General features: G+C 36.6%; 1 protein-coding gene across 1 annotated transcript in view; it reads right to left on the reverse strand.

Annotated features, from left to right (window-relative positions):
- PCLO (piccolo presynaptic cytomatrix protein) overlaps nt 1-23,828 on the reverse strand; it is a 310,788-nt gene that overhangs the window by 91,131 nt on the left and 195,829 nt on the right. The window contains exon 11 of the mRNA XM_062491657.1: nt 13,636-13,761. Coding sequence (XP_062347641.1) covers nt 13,636-13,761 — 126 coding nt within the window. The remainder of the gene's footprint in view (nt 1-13,635; nt 13,762-23,828) is intronic.

The raw sequence follows: 23,828 nt of genomic DNA on the forward strand, positions 1-23,828 counted from the left end.
ACCCTACTTGTCTGGGTATCTTAAAGGCTGTTCCAGACATGCTTCCTCCTGACATGAGCTGTTTGGGATTGGGAAGGAAGCAGAAAGCTAGCACATGAGCAAGAAAAAGATTCCAAATCTTTTCCCTGTGTAGAGTTTCTTTTTGTAGATGTGTATCACTGTGTCTCTACTCTGTCCTTACTGACCTTTTAGCAATAAATTTATGAAAATGAAAGAAAAACAAATCAAGCCAACTGAAAATCCTTTACTGTTCCAAGGACTAAGGAACCACTCTAGCACCAGCACTACTGCAAGATGATTGTTCTTTATCATCAAATTGTCTGTATCATCTTTAAGGCCTTATGGACTTTTTAAGGTTCAATTCTTCTTGGTTACTAGCATGCCCTTTTGGTTTGGCAGCAATGAGTCTCCAGGGAAAGGTCCCTTATAGTCAAAATTCAGAGGTATATGCATAATATATAGGTAAGTGGATCTTCGGTGGAATTCTTGGCATTCAGACACAAACACAGAGCTGTAACATCAATATTCTGTATCTTTGTACAAACCTCACTAAATTTGCAAATAACGTTTTTCTTTACTTCCATAGTATCAGAAGGCAGACACTTTTCTCCCATCTTTTTTCATGTCAGGTTTTAGTATTACTCAAAAAAATCCAGTTAAGATCTGAATGAAAGTATAGAGTTCTATACACTTTATTTTGGCTGACATTCAAAAAGAAGAAAGATTAACATGTTATAAACATAGGCATAAGGTACTTCCTAGACATAACAGATTTGTGACACAGCAATACATTAATGAACAGTCCCTTTTGTTAAAGTCAATATAATACACCAAAAAAAGAAAAATCAGTTGGAATGAGGATCACAGTGCTATGACTGGAGCATTTAATGATTTCATTGGAAATTATTAAATAATTCTTAAGAAAGCTCCTGTTTCATAACTACAAGGTTTGGGGAATAACAGGAACATGTGCAATAAAGCCAAGAGAAAATGTACATGAGATCAAGAAAAAGTAAATGTGTTGCAATTTTACAATCTATTAAGACACTAAAAGTACAGTTTTCCCAGAAAGTACCTGAATTACCACACTAAATAATAACTTAGGCCTTATAATTTGGAAGGTGGACAAGCTGAAAATCAGAAAGCAAGATCCAAGTAAAAATGAAATGGTCCCAACCACTTTTTTAAAAATGAAGTTCAATAGTACAGACAATTTCAGACACAGCTCTCCTTAAAAGCAGAAATATCTAAGCAACTCAGCATCATCTGTATTGGGGAAAGCCCAGAACTGAGATTTCTTGTTCCCTTGGCAGGTACTGAACCACTGTATTTTCACATAAAAGCAGTCAGGATCAGCTACACCACATATATGGTGATTTGGAAATATTCTACATGTTTCAAATGCAGTGTGAACCACTTCACAGATGCTGTGTCCCGTCAGAGACTTCAGCAGAGCTCAGACCCTGGAGAACATAGCTGCTACCTGTCTGCCAGACACCAAGGTTGGCTATCTGAAATCTCTTTGCCTTCAAGTGTTCTACATTTCATATTCTAGTTTGATTCTGTGAAAGAAAATGTCAGTACATGCTGACCTAAAAATGCTCATTCTGCCACATATCATTCATGAAATCTGATCTCCAGTATGTAGAGGAAATAGCTATAAGATTATTTCCATTTTACTGAATTGAATGTAACTGTCTGCAAATCCTTGCATTTTCTATTCAGTTAGATCCCCCACAATCACCCAAATAATGACTAATTCAGTTTTTCCACTAAGTTATAATATTTAAGTACCTAAAAAATAGTTTGAAAAGTTGCCTAGAATATAATAATGTACCTTTAATGTAATTTCATGAGTTATCAAGTGGACCATAAAATCCAAAGATCTTAATAGAATTCCACTTGCTGTTGTATTTAGAGAGATATCAAGCAGTTCTATGTCTATTTTGTATCTGAATGACTCCATTACAATCAAGGAGAAATAATACAGATCCAAATGACTTTTGGCTCAAACACTGTAGGGTTTGTACAGGGAAAAAAAAAAGCCACAACACATCTTCCTAATTTTCAAGCAATATTTCAGGTAACTAATTATTGCCGTTCTTTAATTAGAAACAGTTCAAACAGGTCTTTTATCAGTTACTTTTACCAAGGTTTAAAGGAATGCCCCAAAATTGTGATTCTTTAATAGAGTTTTTTTTTCCAAAAAGGTTTTTATTTTGTTGGAATGTGGAGCAAAGATAAGGCTTTAAAACCCAATTTCTGCTTCATTAAATGTTTTCAAGCTTCAGTTAATAATAAATTAGATAATTTGCAATTCAATATCTTCAAATTCAGTTGAATTTTAAGTTGCAGTTTTAAGCTTTGACAGTACAAGTACAGTTAATGTAGCTTTTTTTAGACTTTTCATACAGAAATATGAAGTCATATTTACCTAATTTTACATGATAATCCTCAAACATCAGAATTATAAACCTGTATAAAGTCTAATCATTTTTAATCAACATATTTCACTGTTTAATGTCAAATTATACAACCACCTGTTTATTTTTTTTCTCAGAGAAACCTGAATATTCCCACACAAGATTTTCCCAGTCATACCTTATGCATGATCTAATTATGTTTTTGGAATAGAACATGCTTTATGCAATTTTTTGAGAGTGCTCATAGTGTTTTTCTTTCCTTAGGCTGACATCTAAAGCTTTTTCTGTATTAATTTACATAATATTTCTATATTTTGATGTGCTATGTTTTAGAACCAATAGCAGACAATTATTGTTTTGTTCTTTGAATTCCTTTACTCTTTCAATTGATTAAGAAAGGTGTCAGGTCAGATCAGGTCAGAGCAAAGTACAACGAAGTTCAGCATCTTCTCTGTAAACAATTGATACCAGATGCTTCAGAGGTCTTTAGAAAGCCTTGGAAATCTGGAATACTTTGATTACACAACTATATTTTTTACCTACCTACCTCAAGTAGTAACTAACTAACTACCTGATTGATTTAAGTAATTTAGGAAATATTTGGTTACTCTATTTTTTCTTCCTGTGTTACTCAATATTTGGAGAAAAAAGAGGCTTTATCTAGGTGCCCATGTCACTTTTTAAACCACTGCAGTGAAGCTCTGTGACAAACCATTTCAAATTTGTGTCCAAGCCATCTAAAAGACAGATAAAGTTCTACTGTGAGAAAACCCACTTCCTTCAGTTCATCTTTTTTAACAGTAAATTATTAACAACTGTTCATAATGATTCTTATGGTCTTGGAAGAATTTGCACACACCAATCTAGAAAGTACTTTGAAATAAATGACTAAAGAAATCCTGCTTGCTGCAGTACCCAGTTTCACAGGCAGAAAAATGTGCTGTGTGTAATCCTCTTTGCTGCTGAGAACTGTGGCTTGCAAACAACCCAGAGCCTGCCCCTGAAAGTCACTGACAGGGGATATCTGTTCACCTGACTTTCAGAAAAACAAAGAAAAAAGTGGGGACAATTCACTTTGGGCCCTGAATCTTTGCTGTTTTACATCAATATAGCATTCCAGAGTGGCCAGGCTGGCCTAATATTCCTGAAGACCCAGATTTGAGGAATGGGATTGAAGGCTAAAATTGCTACAGGTAAATACAACATGTTTTAATACACTTTTTTGAACCCAGTGGCAGTAAAAACTGTCAATAAGGACATAGCTTTATTTAACTTCTACTTCAAGATGACCCTCACTTTGATTTCACTTGATTTTTTTCACTACAATCACATCAATCTGCTAGTCTGCAAGTTTGAGCCCACAATAGGAAATGGAACTGGAGTATTTTTAGCTTCCCAGATCACTGGGAAGTCACTATCAAACAACACAGTTCAGTGGTTACGCAAAAGGCTTTTTCACACTGTAGTAAGATGTTTTCCTGGAATGCCCACGTCTGTGAACCCAAATAGTAAAGACATCAGACAAAAATGTCCTGATTTTGTTTCATGAGATATGGCCCAGCATGCCTAAGGTAAGCTTGCAGCATCTGAATTTTAGGTTGTTAGTGAGACAGTTCACCTAAAAGAAATACCTAAGCTCTCTATACAGTGAATGGAGACAGGAGGGTGCGTTTGATGACTCCCACTGGTGAGAAAAACTGGCCTCAGTTTAGGCACTGAAAGATTTATATTTGTCTGGTGTCTTCATAAATCTGCCGTACAGAAGCTGGTTGTGAAAAAAAAGAAAAAAAAGAAAATAAAAGAACCAGAGCAATAGAGGCATGTATCTTTGATGCTCTAGGCTGAAATTCAAGTCCCTCTCATCAGCCTCAGCAAGCAGCTAGGCAAAGGGGGCAGGTGCAGTGTTTGTGTGTCCCTGCTTGTGCTATTGACCTGTGTATCAGCTATAACATGATCTAGAGAATGTCTCTGACAATCCCGGACACACTGCCTGTGTTTGACTAAAGATGTAGCTTTATTTTTACTGCTTGGAAGCAGTAACTAAACCCATCTTCTCTCCAGCACTGCCCAAAACGAAAAAGTCACAGACCTCCTGCCACCTCTGCCAGTGTGCACTGGGGGTACTGACACAGGAAACTCACCTGCATCTTTTGAGAAAAACACATCCATTTGATTTTAATACGGTATCTTAAAAATAGTGAAAGAAGGAATTAAACTCCTCTATGGAGACAAATGAGCCTTAAAAGTACTCAGAGTATCAGGATATAGCAGAAGCAAACTATGCAGGACAGGAAGACTGGGAGCACATGGATAGGTTGCATCTGTCAATGTCAGAGGAAGAACCACAAAGCCACCTGTGATGTGTGTGATCCCAGAGGAGCCAAGAAAGCTTTGTGGGCATCCTGATGACAACACTGCCTGCTGCTGAGCCTGCTGTGCTCAGAGAAACAGGGCTTCAGACACATTCTCTGGAAACACGGAGGGTTCTTTCCAAGAAGTACCTGAATATGCTTTCTAATAGGAACTGTTCAAGGTCCTGAAAAATAACTGCTGCCAAAAGCTGTGCATCTGAAAATCACTAATTGCATAATTCCACCTAAGTACTTTACAATAGTTAGTAGTTGTTGCATATAGGAAATATCTTGCAAAAGAAAGGCCTTATAAAATTAGACTTTGCTCTGCTGAATTACCAGCTAGCCTGTCAGTTCTCATAAGCAGCAATCAGAGGAATGAGAAGCAGTTAGCACAACATACTATTCTTGTAGAGAAAAACAATCTGCTCCTGTAAAAAACAATAAATCTGTCCAATGGGAATCAGTGAACAAAATATGCAAACTATCTAGGAATAGAGAGATTTGATGGACATGTAAAATACCATTTACTAACTAATTAATTGAGTGGCAAAAAGTTATGAACCAATTAGTTATACACGAGGTCTTGAAAACTGTATAAAAATGGGCTGTAACCTTAAAGATTGGCTTTTCTGCATGAAGAAAGCGAGTCCTGTCTGTTTGCATTGTGACAAGTACTAGTTTCTAACATGATCTTCGTGGAGTGCTACTGAAAGCTGCTTATGACACCAACAAAATTTACCAGTGATCTTCCATAATTTGGATCATAAACCATCTGACTAATGTTTTTCTCATGACCTTTGTGATAGTTCTTTGCTTCATTATCTGCAGAATATCTGGTGACTTTTGGCCTCTTCCCTCTGATTGAAGCATACAGGTTATTTTTCTTTCCATAAATCAGACTTATCTACTTAAAACGTAAAAAAAAAAACCCTCCCCATAAGGATGTTTTGATAAAATTATTTCTTTCTTTTTAAGAATCCAAGTTCTTTGTGCAATTTTTATAATATGCTTTTTCCAGCAAAATTTATTTTCACAATAATTAACTACTCAAGATATATTCAGAGTTGTTGGTAATAAAGAAGGCATAAACTATAGTAGTTTAGGTGGTACATAACAAGACTAAATGCAGGAGTGAAAAAATCAGCAGCTGGCATTATAAAAGGAGGCATATGTTTACATTTGATGCTTCTTTCCCATAGCTTTACAAAATTTGTAAGTGTACCTTAAGTTTTCCCTTCTGCTTTAGATTAAATTAAAAAAAAAAAAAGATCAACTACTTCCCTTCCTAGATGCAAATTACTCTCTAAAATTTCTTTTAAGTCCTCAGTTTTGTTGCAGAAAAATTAAATATACAGCAATTACATTCTGGGCAGAAATATTACAAACTCATTTTACCTGGCTTATCTCATTGAAACTGATATTTTAAGAATACAAGATGTTTTCTAATTAAGTGTCCTTGTAAAACCCCAGTTACATCATTCTGAAACCATAAGATTAAACTAAAACTCCTTAAACTATATATTCTATGTTTTCTGAAGCACGGAAAAGTGCTGTTTTCCAAGTGTGTTTCAACCACCAGAAAAGAGATTCAGTAAATAAAGCTGTGCACAGTGTTACAGATCTCAGTAAGTTTCCAAGTCAATTATTTATACTGCAATTATTTATCTTTCACTTCTTTCTGTAAGTGCCACACAAATACCGAAACAATTCTCATTCCTACTGATAATCCTTTTATCTCTCGTATCTTAGCAAAAGGCCAAACAAAACTCTCAGAACAACTCAACTCCTGCCACATTAAGAAAGGAATTGACACCACTGTCAGTGGGACAGCATAGGGAACAGCTAAACCAGAGTGATGAAGATTTCTGTCTTTCTTTTTTTCATTCTAGAAAATATTAGGGTAATTCCAAAATGTTAAGTGATACACTTTGGCAGGGTGTCCTTTCTACTAATTTAATTTCCTTTAAAAATAAATAAAAATAATTTAAAAATATATAAAGACTTTTTTTATATATATTGAATGTCCATTGCCTTGTTTAACAAGAATAATCATATACCTTTGACTGTTACCTATGAAAAAGAAGTACAATGCAGAAAAAAATACATGGATGCATTTTGGAGCACAACTGTGTAACTTCAGGTTTACAGCTGAAGGGGGGTTTCTAGGACATTTTTTTTTTTTTAGACTAAGTACTTTCTAAAGAGCTTTAGGGCAAAGCCTACAACCAAAGAATGGCAATGCCTGTTATTCTGTGCACATTATCTTTGATAAAGCCAGTTTCTGCTGTGACAGAGAAACCTGTGCCTGTAGCCCAGAGGATATGTTAAGAGCAAGGTCTCTTCTCTTCTGACCCAGAAGAATAAGCATGGACAGCAAAATAAATCATGAAGGCTAACACTTAGAGACAAAGATAAAGTTAATACTTTTTCTCCAGCGCAGTAAAAAATTAAAGCAGCCAAACTGCACAATGGAAGTTTAGGATGGAAAGATGATTACTGTTCATTTAAGACTGATCCACAGTTCTTTTGAGAATTTTTCCTTCCCTTCCTGTACTCCTCTTAATTTTTTTTCATCGTTTTCCAGCTTCATCATGCTATCTACTTTCTGCCAGAAATGTAATTATCACAGGGACTCAAGAAGGGATGCTGGCTCTTCACTATCTTTGCTTTGTGGAGACTAGAAAATCTCTTTTCATTGTGATGCTCCAATCAATGTTTCCAATTTTAGCTGTCTAAAACAGCAAGCAGTGCTCACTACAGTATTTTAAAACTCAGGAAGATCCGGTGCCTGTTGCACTTCCCACCAATAAATGACCAGCCAGTGACTGATAAAAGATCAGCCAGAGTTACACTTGTGCCCATCTATAACTCAGGGATAAGAGGGAAGTGTGACAAGAGTAGAGAGTAGGATAGTGACCCATTGCTTCTGTTCTGCTTTTCCAGTTATTTAGATGCCCATGACCATTCCAGTCACACTGCATTTTCCAAGGAACATGCAAAGCACGTCTGCAATATGACAAGATAGCTTTGTTAAGATGGACAGCCATCACACCTGTACTGCCTTTGCAAAAGACCTGGAACAGTCTGGCCTTGTTTTTCAGCACTTGGTGCTATTCAAAGTAGCCCAAAATGTATTGAACAACTTATAGAAAAACTGTTAACATTTTCTTTATAAATCCTTTCATGGACTCATCAGTAATCTAGTTTCATCTCGCTGTCCTTCTGAGAGTGCTTGAAAGAAACTGTGTGTTTCCAATACCGGTAAATAACATACTTTACGATGACAAGGATTTAAGACCTTGAAAATTGAAAATTTATGATTGAAAATTTATGATTTGAAAACACATGAAGGGACACATTCCCAGGGCATGGCTGAAGTGAAACAGATTCTGGAAGCTACCTAGTTGGCACCTTTAACTGGAAGAGTGAGAAAGCCACCTGTATTCAAAGATGTCATTGCTCAGAACTCAAGAAAATCTTTAAAGAATAAACAATGATCCTAATATTCCAATTGCCTCTACCCGATATTGATTATGGCCAGATTCATCTCATTTATACTAGACAACCAAAGTACAGTTAATCATCTCTCCACACTGGCCATCTCCTCTCTAGTTTGTTCATTAGCCTTATTTACATTCTCCTCGGAGGAAGAACTGAAGAATGTATAAATATTCTTTTTCTCCACTTAATGCAGATTTCTTTGTGCATGAGGGATTGCTTAAACACCATGAACATGTTGGCTGTCTCCTAGCTTTCATTTGCTGCCTTCCCCAGATGCAAAATTGCTACCAAGGGCTCTCACATTTCTTAGTCTCTCATGTTTTACTCTGGTTTCTGAGTGCTCAACTTATTGTTATTTTGTAGTAGATTTTCACCTAGCAATGAAGCTGTTTTCTTTATCATCACATATCAGTCCTTATGCCTTTATCATAATTTTCCTTTTAACTCCCAGTTGTGGAAATAGTGAAAAGCTGTGTTAACCATACTCGGACACATATATAGATAAGAGTCCCACCTAACCCTGACTTTTTCTTCTCTGCTTTTGAAGAATCTCTCAGAATACATTCTTTCATTATGAAGCCTGATGGATGCTTGAACAGAATTAGGGTCAGAAGCCAAAGTCCACACCACGGGTGGGAGCTGTAGAGCATTCTGGTTAAGGCAGGCATCTGACAGGGCTTCCTGGGTCTACCTTCTTCTGTGAACTGAAAGGTGAAGAGCTAGGCTACTCTCTGATGGAGGGTATCCAAGTAGCTCTTTTCTCCTTTCCCCTATCATACATTGCTTTGGGTGGAAATCACTTCCCACTGGTCTAGATGTGGCCCTCTTTTGCCAGTAACAGAATGTGGTTTGGCACACCCTGCTCATCTCGTATCAGTTTGGTGTGGAAAGTTGCTTGGTGACAAGCAATGAAAATATTCTCTCTACTAGCTCCAGATTTGTGAAAAAGTATTCTTGTTGACACTAGCTATGGTCTGTGGATCCAAGAGGTCATAAGCTCTGCCATACCATGAAAGTCCAAAGGAAGGCTCTAAGTCTCAATCTGAGGAATAATTCTAGTGTTATTTTACCCCATATTGGGGCATCAGAGAGAATGACCTCTGTATCAAAAGTCTTATTGTAGAAGAAAATTGTGACAATTGAATGTTAAGAATACGTAAGACTTTTTATGTGAAGGGAAAAGAAACATGAATAAACAGGGATCAGAAAAAATAGGAAGACCTCAATTTCATTTCCTGAAAGCACCTTAAAGTTCTGAGATTGCAGCTTTCTAAAGATGAAAGAGATCTCTGGCATTCCCAAAGACCCCCTAATTTAAAATACTTTCCTGAGGGGAACTGGCCATGTGTCCTGGGGAGCTTTCAGCACAACTAAAGGCAATCAATGAATTTAGAAAAACTGACCATCCCTTACTTAGCAAGGTACTGAGTACATTTAAGGTGCTGAAAAGGTACTAAAAGGTACTGAGTATATTTAAGAAGTTATTGTCCATATTTAGACCTTGATGCTGAGGACACTGGATGTGTTTTTACCCAGTCTTGAAGGCAGGTGGCCCTGAGAGGACCCTCGGTGTTTTCATGAGCAACATTTCCTGCATCCTGAGAAGAGTAATTATCAATCTAGATCAAAACAAGAGCTAAAGGATTGGACTGAGGGGAAAGCAACAATAATTAAGATCACATCTAAGATGGAACTCTACAACAGCAGTGGAGTTTCTCTCATCAGACCTACTTAACAGCTTTAACAAGTGTCATTATCTTTCATTATCAGTATGTCTATCAGGTAGTTTTTCTTTTAGGAAGTTCTATTCCAGTATCTTTTATTATAAGAGTTTTTGTCTTCACTATATATGATTTTCCTGTTTTTAAGCTTGGGAAGATATAATTTAAATGATCCATACATATTAAAAATAGACATGCACACAGAAGGGCTCAGGACAGGTTAACAGAAGTTTGACTACTGTCAGAGTTGCTGCTGAGTAAGGTATAAGCAAAGGCAGTAAGATCACCACAAATCAAATTCACCATTAGATTTTTACCATGCTAGTTTACCAGAATTTCTTGGAGACTGGAAATTCAGGGAATATCTTCATCTCAGTGAACATTAGATGACCTAACCATTGCAACACAGCTTGATTGAAAACTTAGAATAAAGACACCTGTTCATCAATTCCCAGGCTCTCCACTCAGCCTATTGAAATGGTCCAATAAGAAAACTGGAATGCTGAGGGCACCCAGCCAATTTGTAAGACTAGGTAACACACATAAACTTTTTATTTCTGCTCTTTAGTCTATGTTCTTCTGCTTCTGAAGAATTCTGGCTGAAATGCCACTCACTTGGTAAATTCACTAGGTGGAATGTAACTGAACTGTTTCTGTCAACACGAGGGGGAGCACAGACACATCTATCAAATTGACACAGTCCTTGCACTTGATGCGCTCGGTGGAATGAGTCTTCCACCTCCAGTTTTTGCTACGCCAATGAGTGATGAATCAGAGATATTTTTGACATTTGAAAGCAATTCAAGGTGAGAGGACTGAGAAGCCTGGTATTTGCCAGTCAGAACTATAAATAAATTTTTCAGCACTAAGACTCCTCCAAAGTTTTTAAATAGGCTAAAATTTTATGTTATTCCCTAGGGATAGGCATGCTATCTCTGTGTCATTTCTTTATATGCGGTCATACAGAGAACAGGTAGGAGTTTGTCTTCCTTCACAACCACAGTATATCCATCCTTGTTTCTTATGCTACTGGTAGGATTTTCAGACCTAACCCAGTGTTTATAAAATTAGAGGAATTAATTAAGTTGATGGGATTTTTCACAGTGATTCATGTTCTTAGAAAGGCTAATAAGTCAAGGCATTAACTTGTAATGACATTAGTATATGTTTACTTGATGATTCAGTTTATACTCTAACTTGCAGTCGCATAGCATTTTATCAGGAAAAGTGACTCATGATTACTGGGAAAAAAAGTAATTGCATTTACAGATAATGACATACATAAGTTTTCTTTATGTTTTCCCTCTGTGGTGTGAGAGACAGCAAATAACTTGAAAAAGGAAAGAAGGTCAGCCTCTATTTTTAGAGATAACAATATCAGCCCTGTGGGTAAGATTAGCAGCCTGGCTGGATTTACCCAGATCAATATGAGAATGATTGAAGACCTCAGTGGATTTTAGCACTTCTGAAGGGTAGAGGTTAAATGGGCACCAGCCGTATTTCCACTAAGCCAACCACAACTCACAGTGAAGTAGAAAATATTCTTTGTTGATCTCTCATAGCCATCTAAAATAACATAAAAAGTAAACTAGATATAAAGGCAAGACCTAAAGGTAAATGACAGTGAGAGGAAATGTTTGTCTTGTGTGTCATAGTCAAAATGCATTCTGCAGGAAACACTTTTTCTCTCTGAGACAACATTTAACATATCAATACTGAAACATATTCTGAGACATTTTGTGGACAAAATCTACAGATGAAATATAGGGATTTTGATGGAGTTGATTTATGCCAACTTATACAAGTCTAGGATACTTTTATAAAGGTTGGATCAGAAACATGACCGAACATATGATGAGAGAATGAAACAAAGGAATAAATATTTTACTGTCATATTCATCTTCCTACAAAATAGGAATGAACTTCCAAAATATGCGAACAGATTAAAAAGTAAATTTCTGTGTCAGATTTCTCCTGTAGTTATTGTAAATCCAAGATGTTCTTGATCACTGATGTAATTAATCTATATGGTGAGTAAAGAACTGCTTTCAACTTCAATTTCCAGAAAAAATCCTGGTAAAATAAACCAAAAGACCACAGATAATTCCAATCTGTAACTGCTCATTCTCTTTCTTGAAATGTCCAGTCTTGGGGAAATGTTGAATAACCACATTTTCCTCTTTACTAGCTCAGTACAGAAACAATGTATGCGTGATCTAGCACAGTTATGAAAGACCTACTTATTTTATGGAGGGAGCCAAAACAAATACTTGCTTCAAAATACATAAAATTTAGGTCAATTCTTTCATCATTTATGCACTAAAAAATAACACAATTCTATCATTTGATGAGTGTGATACTACCCATTAAAATTAATATTAGAATCAATTCTATAGGCCAAAATTAAATATATTTATTTTAATTTTCTATTAATTTTCATTGACATTGGAGGTTTTGTGCCTTTTTTTGATTTTATATCATTAAAATATTAGCAAAAAACCACCAAGGATTTAGAAAGCTGCAGGGTATGTGCAGGTGACACTGTTTTGCAATACCTACAGAAAAAAATAAACTGTTCCTTGTAAATACATTCTTTAATCAATTTACTCAGTTTTTCTGCCTGCAAAGTGCTTTTGACTTAATAATGACTTACCATTCAGAAAAATTATGTGAATTGAATTCTGCCTGGAAGAACTATTCTTCTTACTTATTTTTTTATTTTTTCCTGTATACATGCTTTTATTTAAAAAAAAAAAAAAGTTGAGTGAATTAGAAACAAATGCATTCTATTTTTGTCCATGCATAGATTGGCACTTCAGGTGCATACAGATATGTAAAAGAGAACTAGAAAATAGCTATAAAAAGGAAAAAGTTATAAAAATAAGGTGGCATTCATGTCATCAGAAATATGTCAGAAATATTTCATGTCAGAAATAAATTATTAGACAGAATGATCACATTGCAATAATCCTAGAAAATGTATAAATAATGAAGTCAAATTCATTCCACCTAGCTTTGGTAGCCTAAAGGATGATGTGAAGTTTAATGCAGTTTTCTTAAAGCCAATTAAAGGAGGAAGAGTCTTTCAATTCTTGAAACAAGAGATCTAAGGTAGATGAAATAGCTGCTTTTCTGTGAATACCTCTTTTTCTCTGTTGCCTGTTGGGGCAGGTTGGATGGTTACCTTAAATTGAGCAACTAATATTAGGTATGACTTGAGAGAGCTAGGAAAAAAGGTAGTGCATGTAACTGGGAGACAACTGGATCTGTTTTACCTGTGCAACTAAGAAATATAATTTCAAACATGGATACTTAGATGATCATGAGAGGTTCAAGATCTTCCAAAACTGTGCCCATGGTACATGCTGATGATATGTGACCATGCAGACAGCATGTTGATACATATTACTGAAGACGTGCCCTAATAAAGCTCATTGTGGCACCTCTCTTTGGCCATAGAAGTCATAAAAACACTTTCTATCAGGTGCTTTCTGCTTTAAGCATCATGGAGGTTTATTTCTCATTCCTTGCACAAGATTGCATTCCATTGCACGAGAGAAAATGCATGTGATAAGTAATTGTAACAAACTCCCAGCAGTCCCATGGCTCCATTTTTTAATAATGCATTTATCTTACCTTCTATAAGCTTCCCCGTCTGCTCTGCATTGCCCCCAGGCAAGATCTTGGCAATGTAAGCTCCAATTTCCCCGCTGCTTCCTGGAATTTCTTTCCCACCTACAACTCGGATTCCCAGTCCCTTGCCTGTGATCAAAAGAAAGAGAAAACTTTGAACAGAAATGAAGCAATGAATAATTCACTGGAAAGAAAGCAATGGAACAAGTCATCAGAGGTTACTGAAAATGTCCCAAATAACTTCTGTCTGTGGCTGGAAGATCAGGGTTAACTGCAGTCACAACTGATGCTCTTCTAAAGACTTAACTTTGGGAAGATCTTCTTGAGCAGCTACCGCAGGACCGACATAACAAAAACTACTGAGTCACTAACAATTTCATTGAAGATAATCCTATCTTCTGACATTCTATTTGCAGTATTAATACATTTAATTAAATTGCTAGAAATTCATGGGAAGTGTGGATTCAAAGACTATCTTATCATAAGCCTCCAACATGCATGCAATTTAGCTGAGAAATTATAATATCTGAGGTTTTAGAATCACATAATTATGGAGATATCGACAGAGATCCTTGAGTTTGCCCTTTTGACCAGCAAAGTGTGTACATTTACATGAACATATACTTGGCAGATGCTATTATTTTTCTTAAATATTTGCTTTTAATTGACATCTTTCATATCAAAGGATGTGCAAATTAATGATGGGGAAAGCACACAATAATTCTTTGTAAAGGATCATTAAATCACATATTTTCTTCCTTTTTAAAAATATGCAGGCATAAAAACATTTTCATCACTGTTTACGTTGGCTGGAGAGAAGCAGATCACTAACCTCCTTTATGTACAAAATAAAAAGAGAGCAAAAACAAAAGGTTAAAATACAAAGTAATAAAATAAAAAAAAATCTTATGCATTGCAATTTTTTTTCATGTTATTTTGCTTTTAAAAACCAAACAAGCCAACCTTTCTATACTAGTTAAACATATCTTTTTCTTTGAAGAAAATTCCATATGAGATGATTCACACCTTGGTCCAGGAACTAAAAGGTTGATTTACCCACCTTTATTATAATGGCTAAATAATTATTTTTCAATGTATTGATTTCATAAACCCAACCTGCTGAGTGATTAGATTAACCAGCTGTAGAAAGGTCACCACACCACCTCTTTGCAAAGCTTTATCTTTTTAGATTAAGGCTTTTCCTCATAATGCTATTAGTGTTTCATAAGTCAGCCCTGTGTTTGTTTCAGTGCAAAGATTGCCACATTGCATTTCTGACCAAAAAAAGTTTCCACTGTTTTTTCTATCCCAGTTTAGCTAAATCTCTCTACTTTTTTACTCAGCTTTCCTCATAATTAGAGGTTTTTCAAATATATTTTTTTTTTGGAGGAGAGTGATTTTTCAGTGTAATTGGAACAAACTGCATTAATATTTTAAGTTAATTACCTTATTTCAGTGCAAATTTGAAATTTTGCACTGTTAGGTAAAGTTTATTTTTCCTAACGTGGTAGGGAAAGCAAAATCACCATTCCAAGGATGAGTCTAAATGTCCTTTAAAAATTAGACAATATAGCTTTTATAAAAAAAGTACCTCATTGCATAAAGTGTATGCATACACCTATAGACATTTCAGCATAAGTCCATCCTGAGGACTTAGAAATTCATGTGGGCTGCTCTGCACAGAGAACTTCTGATCAAGCAGTATGCAAAGAGTCATTAGTATGTTTACAGGTCTGGAGCTCTCAACTGGGAACTATTAAGTTCAGCACATGCAAGAAACAATCTTCGTAAACAGCAAACACAAGGACACAGTATCTTAACTCACACAGTCAACACATGGAATTTTCAATAAATCTGTAGGACTGGCTGCTTTCCATCACAGAGGGGAGGAACTCCTCACAGTCAGGATTTAAACATGATACACAGGATTAGTATTTCTACCTCTCACAGCTTATTTGTGACAGAATGGCAGAAATATAGTTTGCCATATAAATGAGTGCACACTTGATTTCAGAGGCATACAGATGGATACCTATGCTAGGGAACTGAAAATCTTGACTGATAAAATTGGTGTTTTTTTGAGGGTTTTGTCCTTATTAGTCAGAATAAAAGAAAGTACTTGCCATGCGAATATATGATGATTTTTTTATTCCTAGACACTTTGAAAGGACTTGTAGTTTTATGTTTGCAGGTTTTAGAGTCAAATGTATGACTACTAAGGGACAATCATAGGATTTGGTGAGTGTGTGAATGCGCACGTCTTTGTTGCAAAAACACTACTAGAAAAATATTTAAATTGCAATTTAAATTTAAATTAAGGTTAATTACAAAACCTTCATTCTTGGTAGTCAGAATGAATGAGCTATTTTTCACCCAAAGAGCTCTAAATGCTCTGTTATGGCTGACAAAGAAATATTGCTTGGGTCTTGCTGTATTTTCTTGTGTAAAGATGGGATTTCAAACCTTTTGATATTTTATCTATTGAAAATATTGAGCTTACTACTTCTGTTTGAAATTACATTGGCCAGTTGGTAACCTTGAATGCAGATAGATTAAAAATACCCATCATGTACTTTCTCAGATCTCTTTTCCCCTTGTTTTTGTTGTCTTTTTTTAAAAAAATTTTGAGTCTTAATTTCCATCTCTTAGGCCGTTTTGATGTAACCATACATTCATATTCCTCATTTAAATTTTCAGATTAATGAACTTTAGTTTCCTTTAGAAGGCACAGGACCAGTAAACCATCAGAAAGCAAATCACTGTGATTTGAATAAGAGAAGGTACTTTTCTGAATTATGTGTATTGATTTCCATGGAAAGTATATTCAGGGAAACATCTCTTCAAAGGGAATTTCCCACCTAGAAATCCCATCCTTTTTAGGATGCTTCAAAGCGAAAAGAGTGGTAATTAATTAAAATTGTTTTTACTGATCTCCTGAGGCAGTGATCCTATTCTTCCATCTAATCTTTAACTAAAGCTTTAAGATGGAGCATGCTAAGCTAAAAAAAAACACCCCAAAACCCTACCCCACCCAAACCACAATATCTAATAAAATATGTAATGCTAAACTTTGAGAAGGTTGATCATGCAACTAAATTGCTTTTATACTTTGATAAACAAACAACAAGAAAATAATACTAAATCACTACAATTAGCTTGTAAGCCACTGATTTAGATGGCTGTATATATGAACAATCAGGATTTGCGTCTGCCCAGTGGATCATGGGAAGATGTTGGATGCAGTTTTTCTGGATTTTACTATGCCTTTTGATGCTGACTCTCACATCATCCTTTATGGATGAGCTGTCCAGCTGTGGGATGAGCGGGTTCACATTGTACTCGGTGAAGAACTGGCTGAAGGGAAGAGGTGAAAAGATTGTAGTGAATGGAATGACATCTGGCTGGGTACTGGACACCAGCAGTGCCCCTCAGGGATTGATTCTAGGGCCAGATTTGTTCAAATATGTGTGGAAAATATTTTCTCCTGGATGCAGGAGTTGAATGCACCACTAGCACGTTTGCTCATGACAAAAACTGGGAGGTGCAGTTGACTCCCTTGTTGAACAAGAGGCCTTTCAGAGGAATCTGGGTAGACTGGAGCATTGGGCTATGATTAATGGGATGAAACTTAACAGGTGGAAAGTCTGGATCCTGGACCGATGACACTGGGCACAGGTGTAAGTGGGGAGAGCAATGGCTGTAGATCAGAGAGGGATCTGGGGGTGCTGCTCAGCAGCAGCTCCATGTGAGTCAACAGTGTCAGCCAAGGGGACAAACCCTGTCCTGGGTGGCATCAAACACAGCATCACCAGACAGTCAAAAGAGCTGATCATCCACTGTGTCCAGCACTGGTTCAGCCTCACCTTGAGTACCATGTACTGGTCTGGGCCCCACGATTTGGAAAGGATTGTCAAGGTCCTTGAATATGTCTGAAGGATGGCAACAAGACTGGTGAAAGGGCTGGAAGGAATGTTCTGTGAGGAGAGTCTGAGGGCTTTGAGTTTGTCAGATTTGGAGAAAGGGCTGTGAGAGTCAACCTCATTGCTCTCTATAGCATCCTGAGGAGGGGAAGTGGAGAGGAAAGTGCTGAGCTCTTCTCCCTGGTCTCTAGTAATTGACCTTGTGGGAATAGTTTAAAGCTGTACCAGGAGAGGTTTAGACTGAGAGGTGGTCAAAGACTTGAACAGGCTTCTGCAAGAGGTGGTCAATGCTCCATGCCTGTCAGGGCTTAAGAGGCTTTTGAACAATGCCCTTAACTACTTCTACTTTTCTTCCACCCTGAATTGGTCAGTTTTAAGTTTTTTGTAGGTATCTTCTGACTGAAATACTGTATTTTGTATTGCACTGTGTTCTATTCTATTCCATTCCATTCCATCCATTCCATTCCATTCCATTCCATTCCATTCCATTCCATTCCATTCCATTCCATGCTAGCAAAGACTTCAAGTGCTTAATAACTGAAGAGTTATTTTTGTGAGAAAGCCATATGTGGAGGAAAAATATTGAATTGCCTTTTTTGCTTTTTGGCAATTAACCAACTCTATGACTTTCAAAAGGATATTTCACTTGTCATTTCACATCCTTCCAGACACCATGAACTGTTTCAGTGATGCATATTCATTACATGTATACACGTATACATATATATATTATATATTATCACAACCAGCAACCTGACACTAACAAATTCTGTCACTGGTGACCTGGTAAGCATTATGGAAAATGTATTTTCAAAATTTATCACTCTTTTTTCCTTATTTCCATCACTCAAAAGGTACTTTCTGTCCTTTTGGATACATTTAGTCTGATCTTCTGTAGCTGAATTTATCTCAGACACAATGAAATCCTACCTCTTTGTATACTTCATTGTGTCACAGCAGCAACAGGACAGAAAGAGTGCAATTTACTTTGCTGGAATATGCCGACTATAACCTGAGCTCTGCAATTACAATTTAGTCTTTTTTTGTCCCTTATGGTGATAATAAAGATCGGGGTGTTGCCAATTTGTTGCTGTTGCTCTCAGGTCACAGGGAAGATCATGAAATCTTCCCATCTTTCCACTGCTTTGCTGAGCAGCGCCATTATAGCCATTAGAGTATAAACAGGCTAGATTTCCTGGAACCAGTTCAGCATACAAGCAATTATTAGACTTGCCTTTTCAAACAAATGCTGATAACCCCTTACATAAGTTAAAGGTTAAAAGAATGAAAAAAAAAAAAAAAAAGAGCAGCGAAAAACTGAACAACTCAAGTCCCAGCAGTGTTTGCTGGTGTTGATGGTCCTGATTTTACACAAAAGTGAAAATTAATTTTCCAGGGATGTTTTCTTTCATGAAAGTCAATAGCATTCCAGCAGTAAATGCAAGGACTGATTATGTTTAATCATCATATAGGTCCTATGCAGTACCAACAACTTCAACACATGCAGGGGAATGCTGGCAGAAGCTCTGTGCAAACACTGTTCATGTTAACTCCAGAAAATATTTCCTCTGGGCTGATTTTTGAAAGTATGAAATCATTTGTCTGTCTAATTATATGAACAAGGAAGGTAATTAGAATGTACAACAGATTTTTAGTAATCACATGTGTTTGTGTGAATTGGCATAGGAAACTGCAAGTCAGCAGCAATGTGACTTTTGTTACAGCTAGAAATAAAGCTGCAAGAATTTTTAATAGACTTTTAAGACACTGAACTTTAAGAAAGTTATTTTTTAAATTCTATTGATTTTGATTTCTAAGAGCCTTCAAGAGTTATCTTAAGCTTTCAAGATGGTAGCTGAAACTCACTATTTCTGTAAACCCATGGTCATTTTAACACCTATGGATATTGTGCTTGAAATGGGAGATATGGTTAAATCTCAAAATAAAGTGTTGTGCTTCAGATCCAGAAGCCCATGCACAAACTTGCCCAAATATGTTTTTCATCACTTTCTAATAACATTAAAAATCCCCCAAACCAGAACAAAACCATAATGGTGAATTATGGCAAGGAAGCACAAGGATGATCTTTTTTTGGTCAAGGTCCAATGGTAGCAAATGCATGAGAGTAAAGCATGCAAATGAGACATTAGGCATGAAAGACTTTGTAATGTGACAACCTACCACGTTATAGCAATGAGAGAATATCCATCAAATTAAACAATATGAAGCCTTTCAACAGCATTTGGCTGTGAATGGAGACAGAACATGCCTTCCTCCTGTGTTCATTTACTAGACATTATCTCCTCATTTCTCCTCCAGCTTTATCTAGACCAGGCATATGCTAGGGTGCTGGTAGGCCCTTATCTGCCAGAACAATTTTACACCCTATTCCATTGTCTTTATGGAACAGAAGGCTCAAACACATTAAAAACTTCAATGACTTCTCTTGGGGAGATCACAGTTAAAAGTACCATGAAGAAATGCAAGCTATTTATTTAGACATTGCAGTTGTGAAAAAGCAATGTCTAAAGTCTGAAGAGACAGAGACAGGAAAGGAACATGACAAAGCAAATAAAAAGAAGTTAAACAAATAACTCAAAAACAGCAGGAAAAAATAATGTGTATTATAAAATCCAGGCTAAATTTTTATTTGCATTGTTATTCTTATGCAATTCTCTGGAATACATAACATGATGACCCATATCAGAGGTTGATTGTCTATATTGGTATATTTTCAAGAGTGTCCTCAGGAGAATTGTTTTGGTGCTTCTAACAAAATTAGCTTAAATGAAGTTGTTTCCTAGAAACATGATTATATCTACTCAGCTATTGCATTTCTTGGCCATTGGCAATTAAGGCATAAAATACACATGAAGTCAAATCACGAGCCGATGAAATTCAAATATATTGAAGTTGTTTAATAGCACAGCATTGATTTATATCAGCTGCAAATCTGCTTCATGCTGATGTGCATGTTGCTTATCATCCTGAAGGATCATAAAATGTTTTATAAATAAGTGTCTTGAAGCATTTATCACATCTACTTGAAAACAAGATAAAAGTTGCTTCTTTTTGGACAATCTGTCACATCATAATCTACCGTGCCATCTATGGTAGACTGTAGCTTTAAATCTATAAAATCCCTTGTAGGTACTGAATTTCATCTGTGTTTACTGATAGACACCAATGGCTCAATAGGTGCCACTGTCTGACAGATGAACCTCCATGGAAATCTGGAGGACTGACTGAACTCTAACATTCAGTGTTGCAGTGATCTGTTTATGCAGCCTTTTCTGTGTGACAGCTATGAAAGCAATTGGAACCTTTATAGCCACATTGCCCTCTCAATTACATCCACTCAAGATCTTCAACAAGTGTTCATATACTGAAAAATGCATAAGCAACTGAGCTGCTAAAAAGATTTCATGGAAAGTATTATAAATACACACACTAGTGCTTTTCAAATTAAAATAATTTGGAGACAAGAGACATAAACATGGAATATATGGTCAGTGCCTCTACAAAATGTTTCTAACACAGAGAAGAATTTGTTTGTTGGTTAGTTTTTATTTAGAAAAGTTTAATGGTACTGAGTTCTTTCAAAAATTGATATTAAGATAAAACCAGACATCTCTCCTTTTATTTCCCGTCCTGTCCTCACTTACTACCCTGTGACTTCCCAGGAAAACCTGTGATGTAGCCTGACTGTAACAGTTCAGTCCCTTTCTGTTTATGGGTTTTACCTTCTGTGCCATGTCTCTGATAAGGAGTTAGTGTTTGAGGGAATGATGGCCACTAAAAAGGGATTAAGCCCTTCTCCAGTGCAAAGGTATGTTAGAGGAGGATATTGCTTTTTTGTGTAAAGTATTATCTCAGCTCTTCACAACATTAAATGAAAGAAGTAGGATAAGTAATCCTCTAAGATCATGAGGACAGGAGGTGTGCTGCAGTTCTCACACTGAGTTCTCACATTGAACACAGACCATGGCTATATTTAACATGTTTTTAATTGATTACTAATCACATATTCATTGCAGTCTAGTATTTTGCTGTAAGAACTAATTTTGCTGAACTTTCAGGTGAAAGAATCCTAAATATATAGGGTTGTTTATTTAGAGACTGACTATAGCAGTGAGGTCCTGATATAGGAAAATGCTGAATTCCTTTTGCCTCCATCTGGGCAAACAGTGCATGAGCTGGCATGCTGCAGAGTGTAGTGTTGTTTGCAGGAATCAACAATCCTTATGGAGAGTATGAGGCATGTCTGACGTGTGTCCAGCATTACAGCTCCCCTGTAATTCTATTCACAGTTTCACTGACATCACTGCTGAGGTGGAGATTAAGGATGCAGTCATTTGTCCACCATCTAATTAACTTTGTTCCACTACAATGTTTGCATATTTTTCTGAATCATCTCTGCCTCTTTTTTTTTTTTTTTTTAACCAGAATTGAAGAGGATGTTCCCCAGCATGGACAGTCTGGCTGTCCAAAGGTATTTTTTTTCCTGGAAACACAGAACACCTCTCTTCTCATAAGGAAGAATTACTTCTGACTCAGCCTATGTGAGGTAAATGAGTAAAAATTACCTTTGACTGAGTGCACTCATTGTGCCTATAGACCTACTGAGATTGTTGGATTTCTCCCCCAAGTGTGCCTAAACAGCTTCCTGATGAGGAATATAACATAATGTAAGTTATCTTTGCAACATTTCCAAAGGTATTGCCAGTGCTTTCATTGCTTTCAATAGCCATATCCTTAATTCAAATATATTTTAAATATAATGATGGCACGATAAAAAACAGAAGAGAAAATTCTGGCAGTACAAAACCGTGCTTATCCTGCTCTGCTAAGGATCCAAAAGGAACAAGGGACTCTGAGTGAATACAAACACTGAGTTTCTGGAGCATTAAACACTGCTATATTGTCATTCACTGATTGCTGCTGTCATTGCTTTGGAACCTTATCACAATGCTATTTTTTTTTAATTGCAAGTTATTAATCAGGCTTTACAAAGTAAATTCTTGGAAATTCCTTCACACCTCTCAGTACTGTCTGAGGAGGGGACACTGCACATCTCAAAAAGTAGATCTGTATGCACTAGATTACGGCACATAGTGAAGAAACAAGAGCCTTCAAGGGACCAGCCAGTGAGCACGTATACATTTATTTTTCATTCAAAACTACCGTTCTCTTGCCATTGCAATTTTGGCTCAGTTCCTCAATCCTCAAACACCTCATTCACATGCCAAAATTCACATTATATGCTTCTGTGTACAAAATTATGCCAGGTTATGTAAGAGGCATCAAAGGCATCTGTACCTCAGAGTCAGTTTTCATTAATCAAGAAAGCAAATAAACCAAGTATATGTGCACATAATATGTAGTGAAAAAGCCTGAATTTTAAAATATTTGGAACTAGTCTTATTATTGATATTCAGAATGTGACAATATTTGGATTCATTCAGGCAGTAACATCTACTGTGGTAAGATTATGGTGAGACCTGTGGAATTCAATTTATAATGGTGATGTTAGGATGAAATCTTGTGGTAGAGTTGGTTTTCTGGGCTAACCCAGCACACTGAACAATTAATGCCCAGGTTGGCCCAAGAACTCCAATGAGATGAGATAATCAGCTGAAACACTGTCCAGTTTCCCAGCAAGCAGCTGGTCAACAGTTACAGGAATTGTCCAAGTGAGAATTTTGTACAGTTTAGGACATTTCCCTATGTAACTCCTGCTGCGCACTCTCCAGTTAAGATACACTAATTGTACATTGAAGGTGTGCTCATGAATCTCCTGAGGAGAATCTGTCAGTCTCAGGCATCTCCCCAGGCAGCTTCTGTTTCCCAATTGACCAAATTGCACAGAGATCATTTAAGTATAAACTTAAAGATCTTAAGTATAAACTGCTCTTGCATGTGCAGAAATGATCACATAGGAGAGGCTTTTGTGCACAGCTGTGACAGAGGATGTTTTGTACGTACTGTGAGGAAATTGGAGACAATGGATGATGTATCTGCTGTTGTGGTCACCCAGGACCACAGGCCAGCTGGCTTCTAAGACTCCAGCAGCACAAAAGTTCAGCTGAAGATGCTACTGAAAGGGTGGTTTCAACAGTGACTGTTCTCTTGGAAAGATTTGACTCCCCATATGAGCTTTACTGAGGATTGTGGTTTTTAACACGCACATTTCCTGTGTTTATGCAACAAGTATAAATGCAGACAAAATGAGTCAACACCTCATTTTGATACTTTTAATAAGAAAGAAGGGTAGGG

The sequence above is a fragment of the Cinclus cinclus genome, chromosome 4, assembly GCF_963662255.1.
Source record: "Cinclus cinclus chromosome 4, bCinCin1.1, whole genome shotgun sequence".
In the NCBI taxonomy this organism is placed as follows: domain Eukaryota; kingdom Metazoa; phylum Chordata; class Aves; order Passeriformes; family Cinclidae; genus Cinclus; species Cinclus cinclus.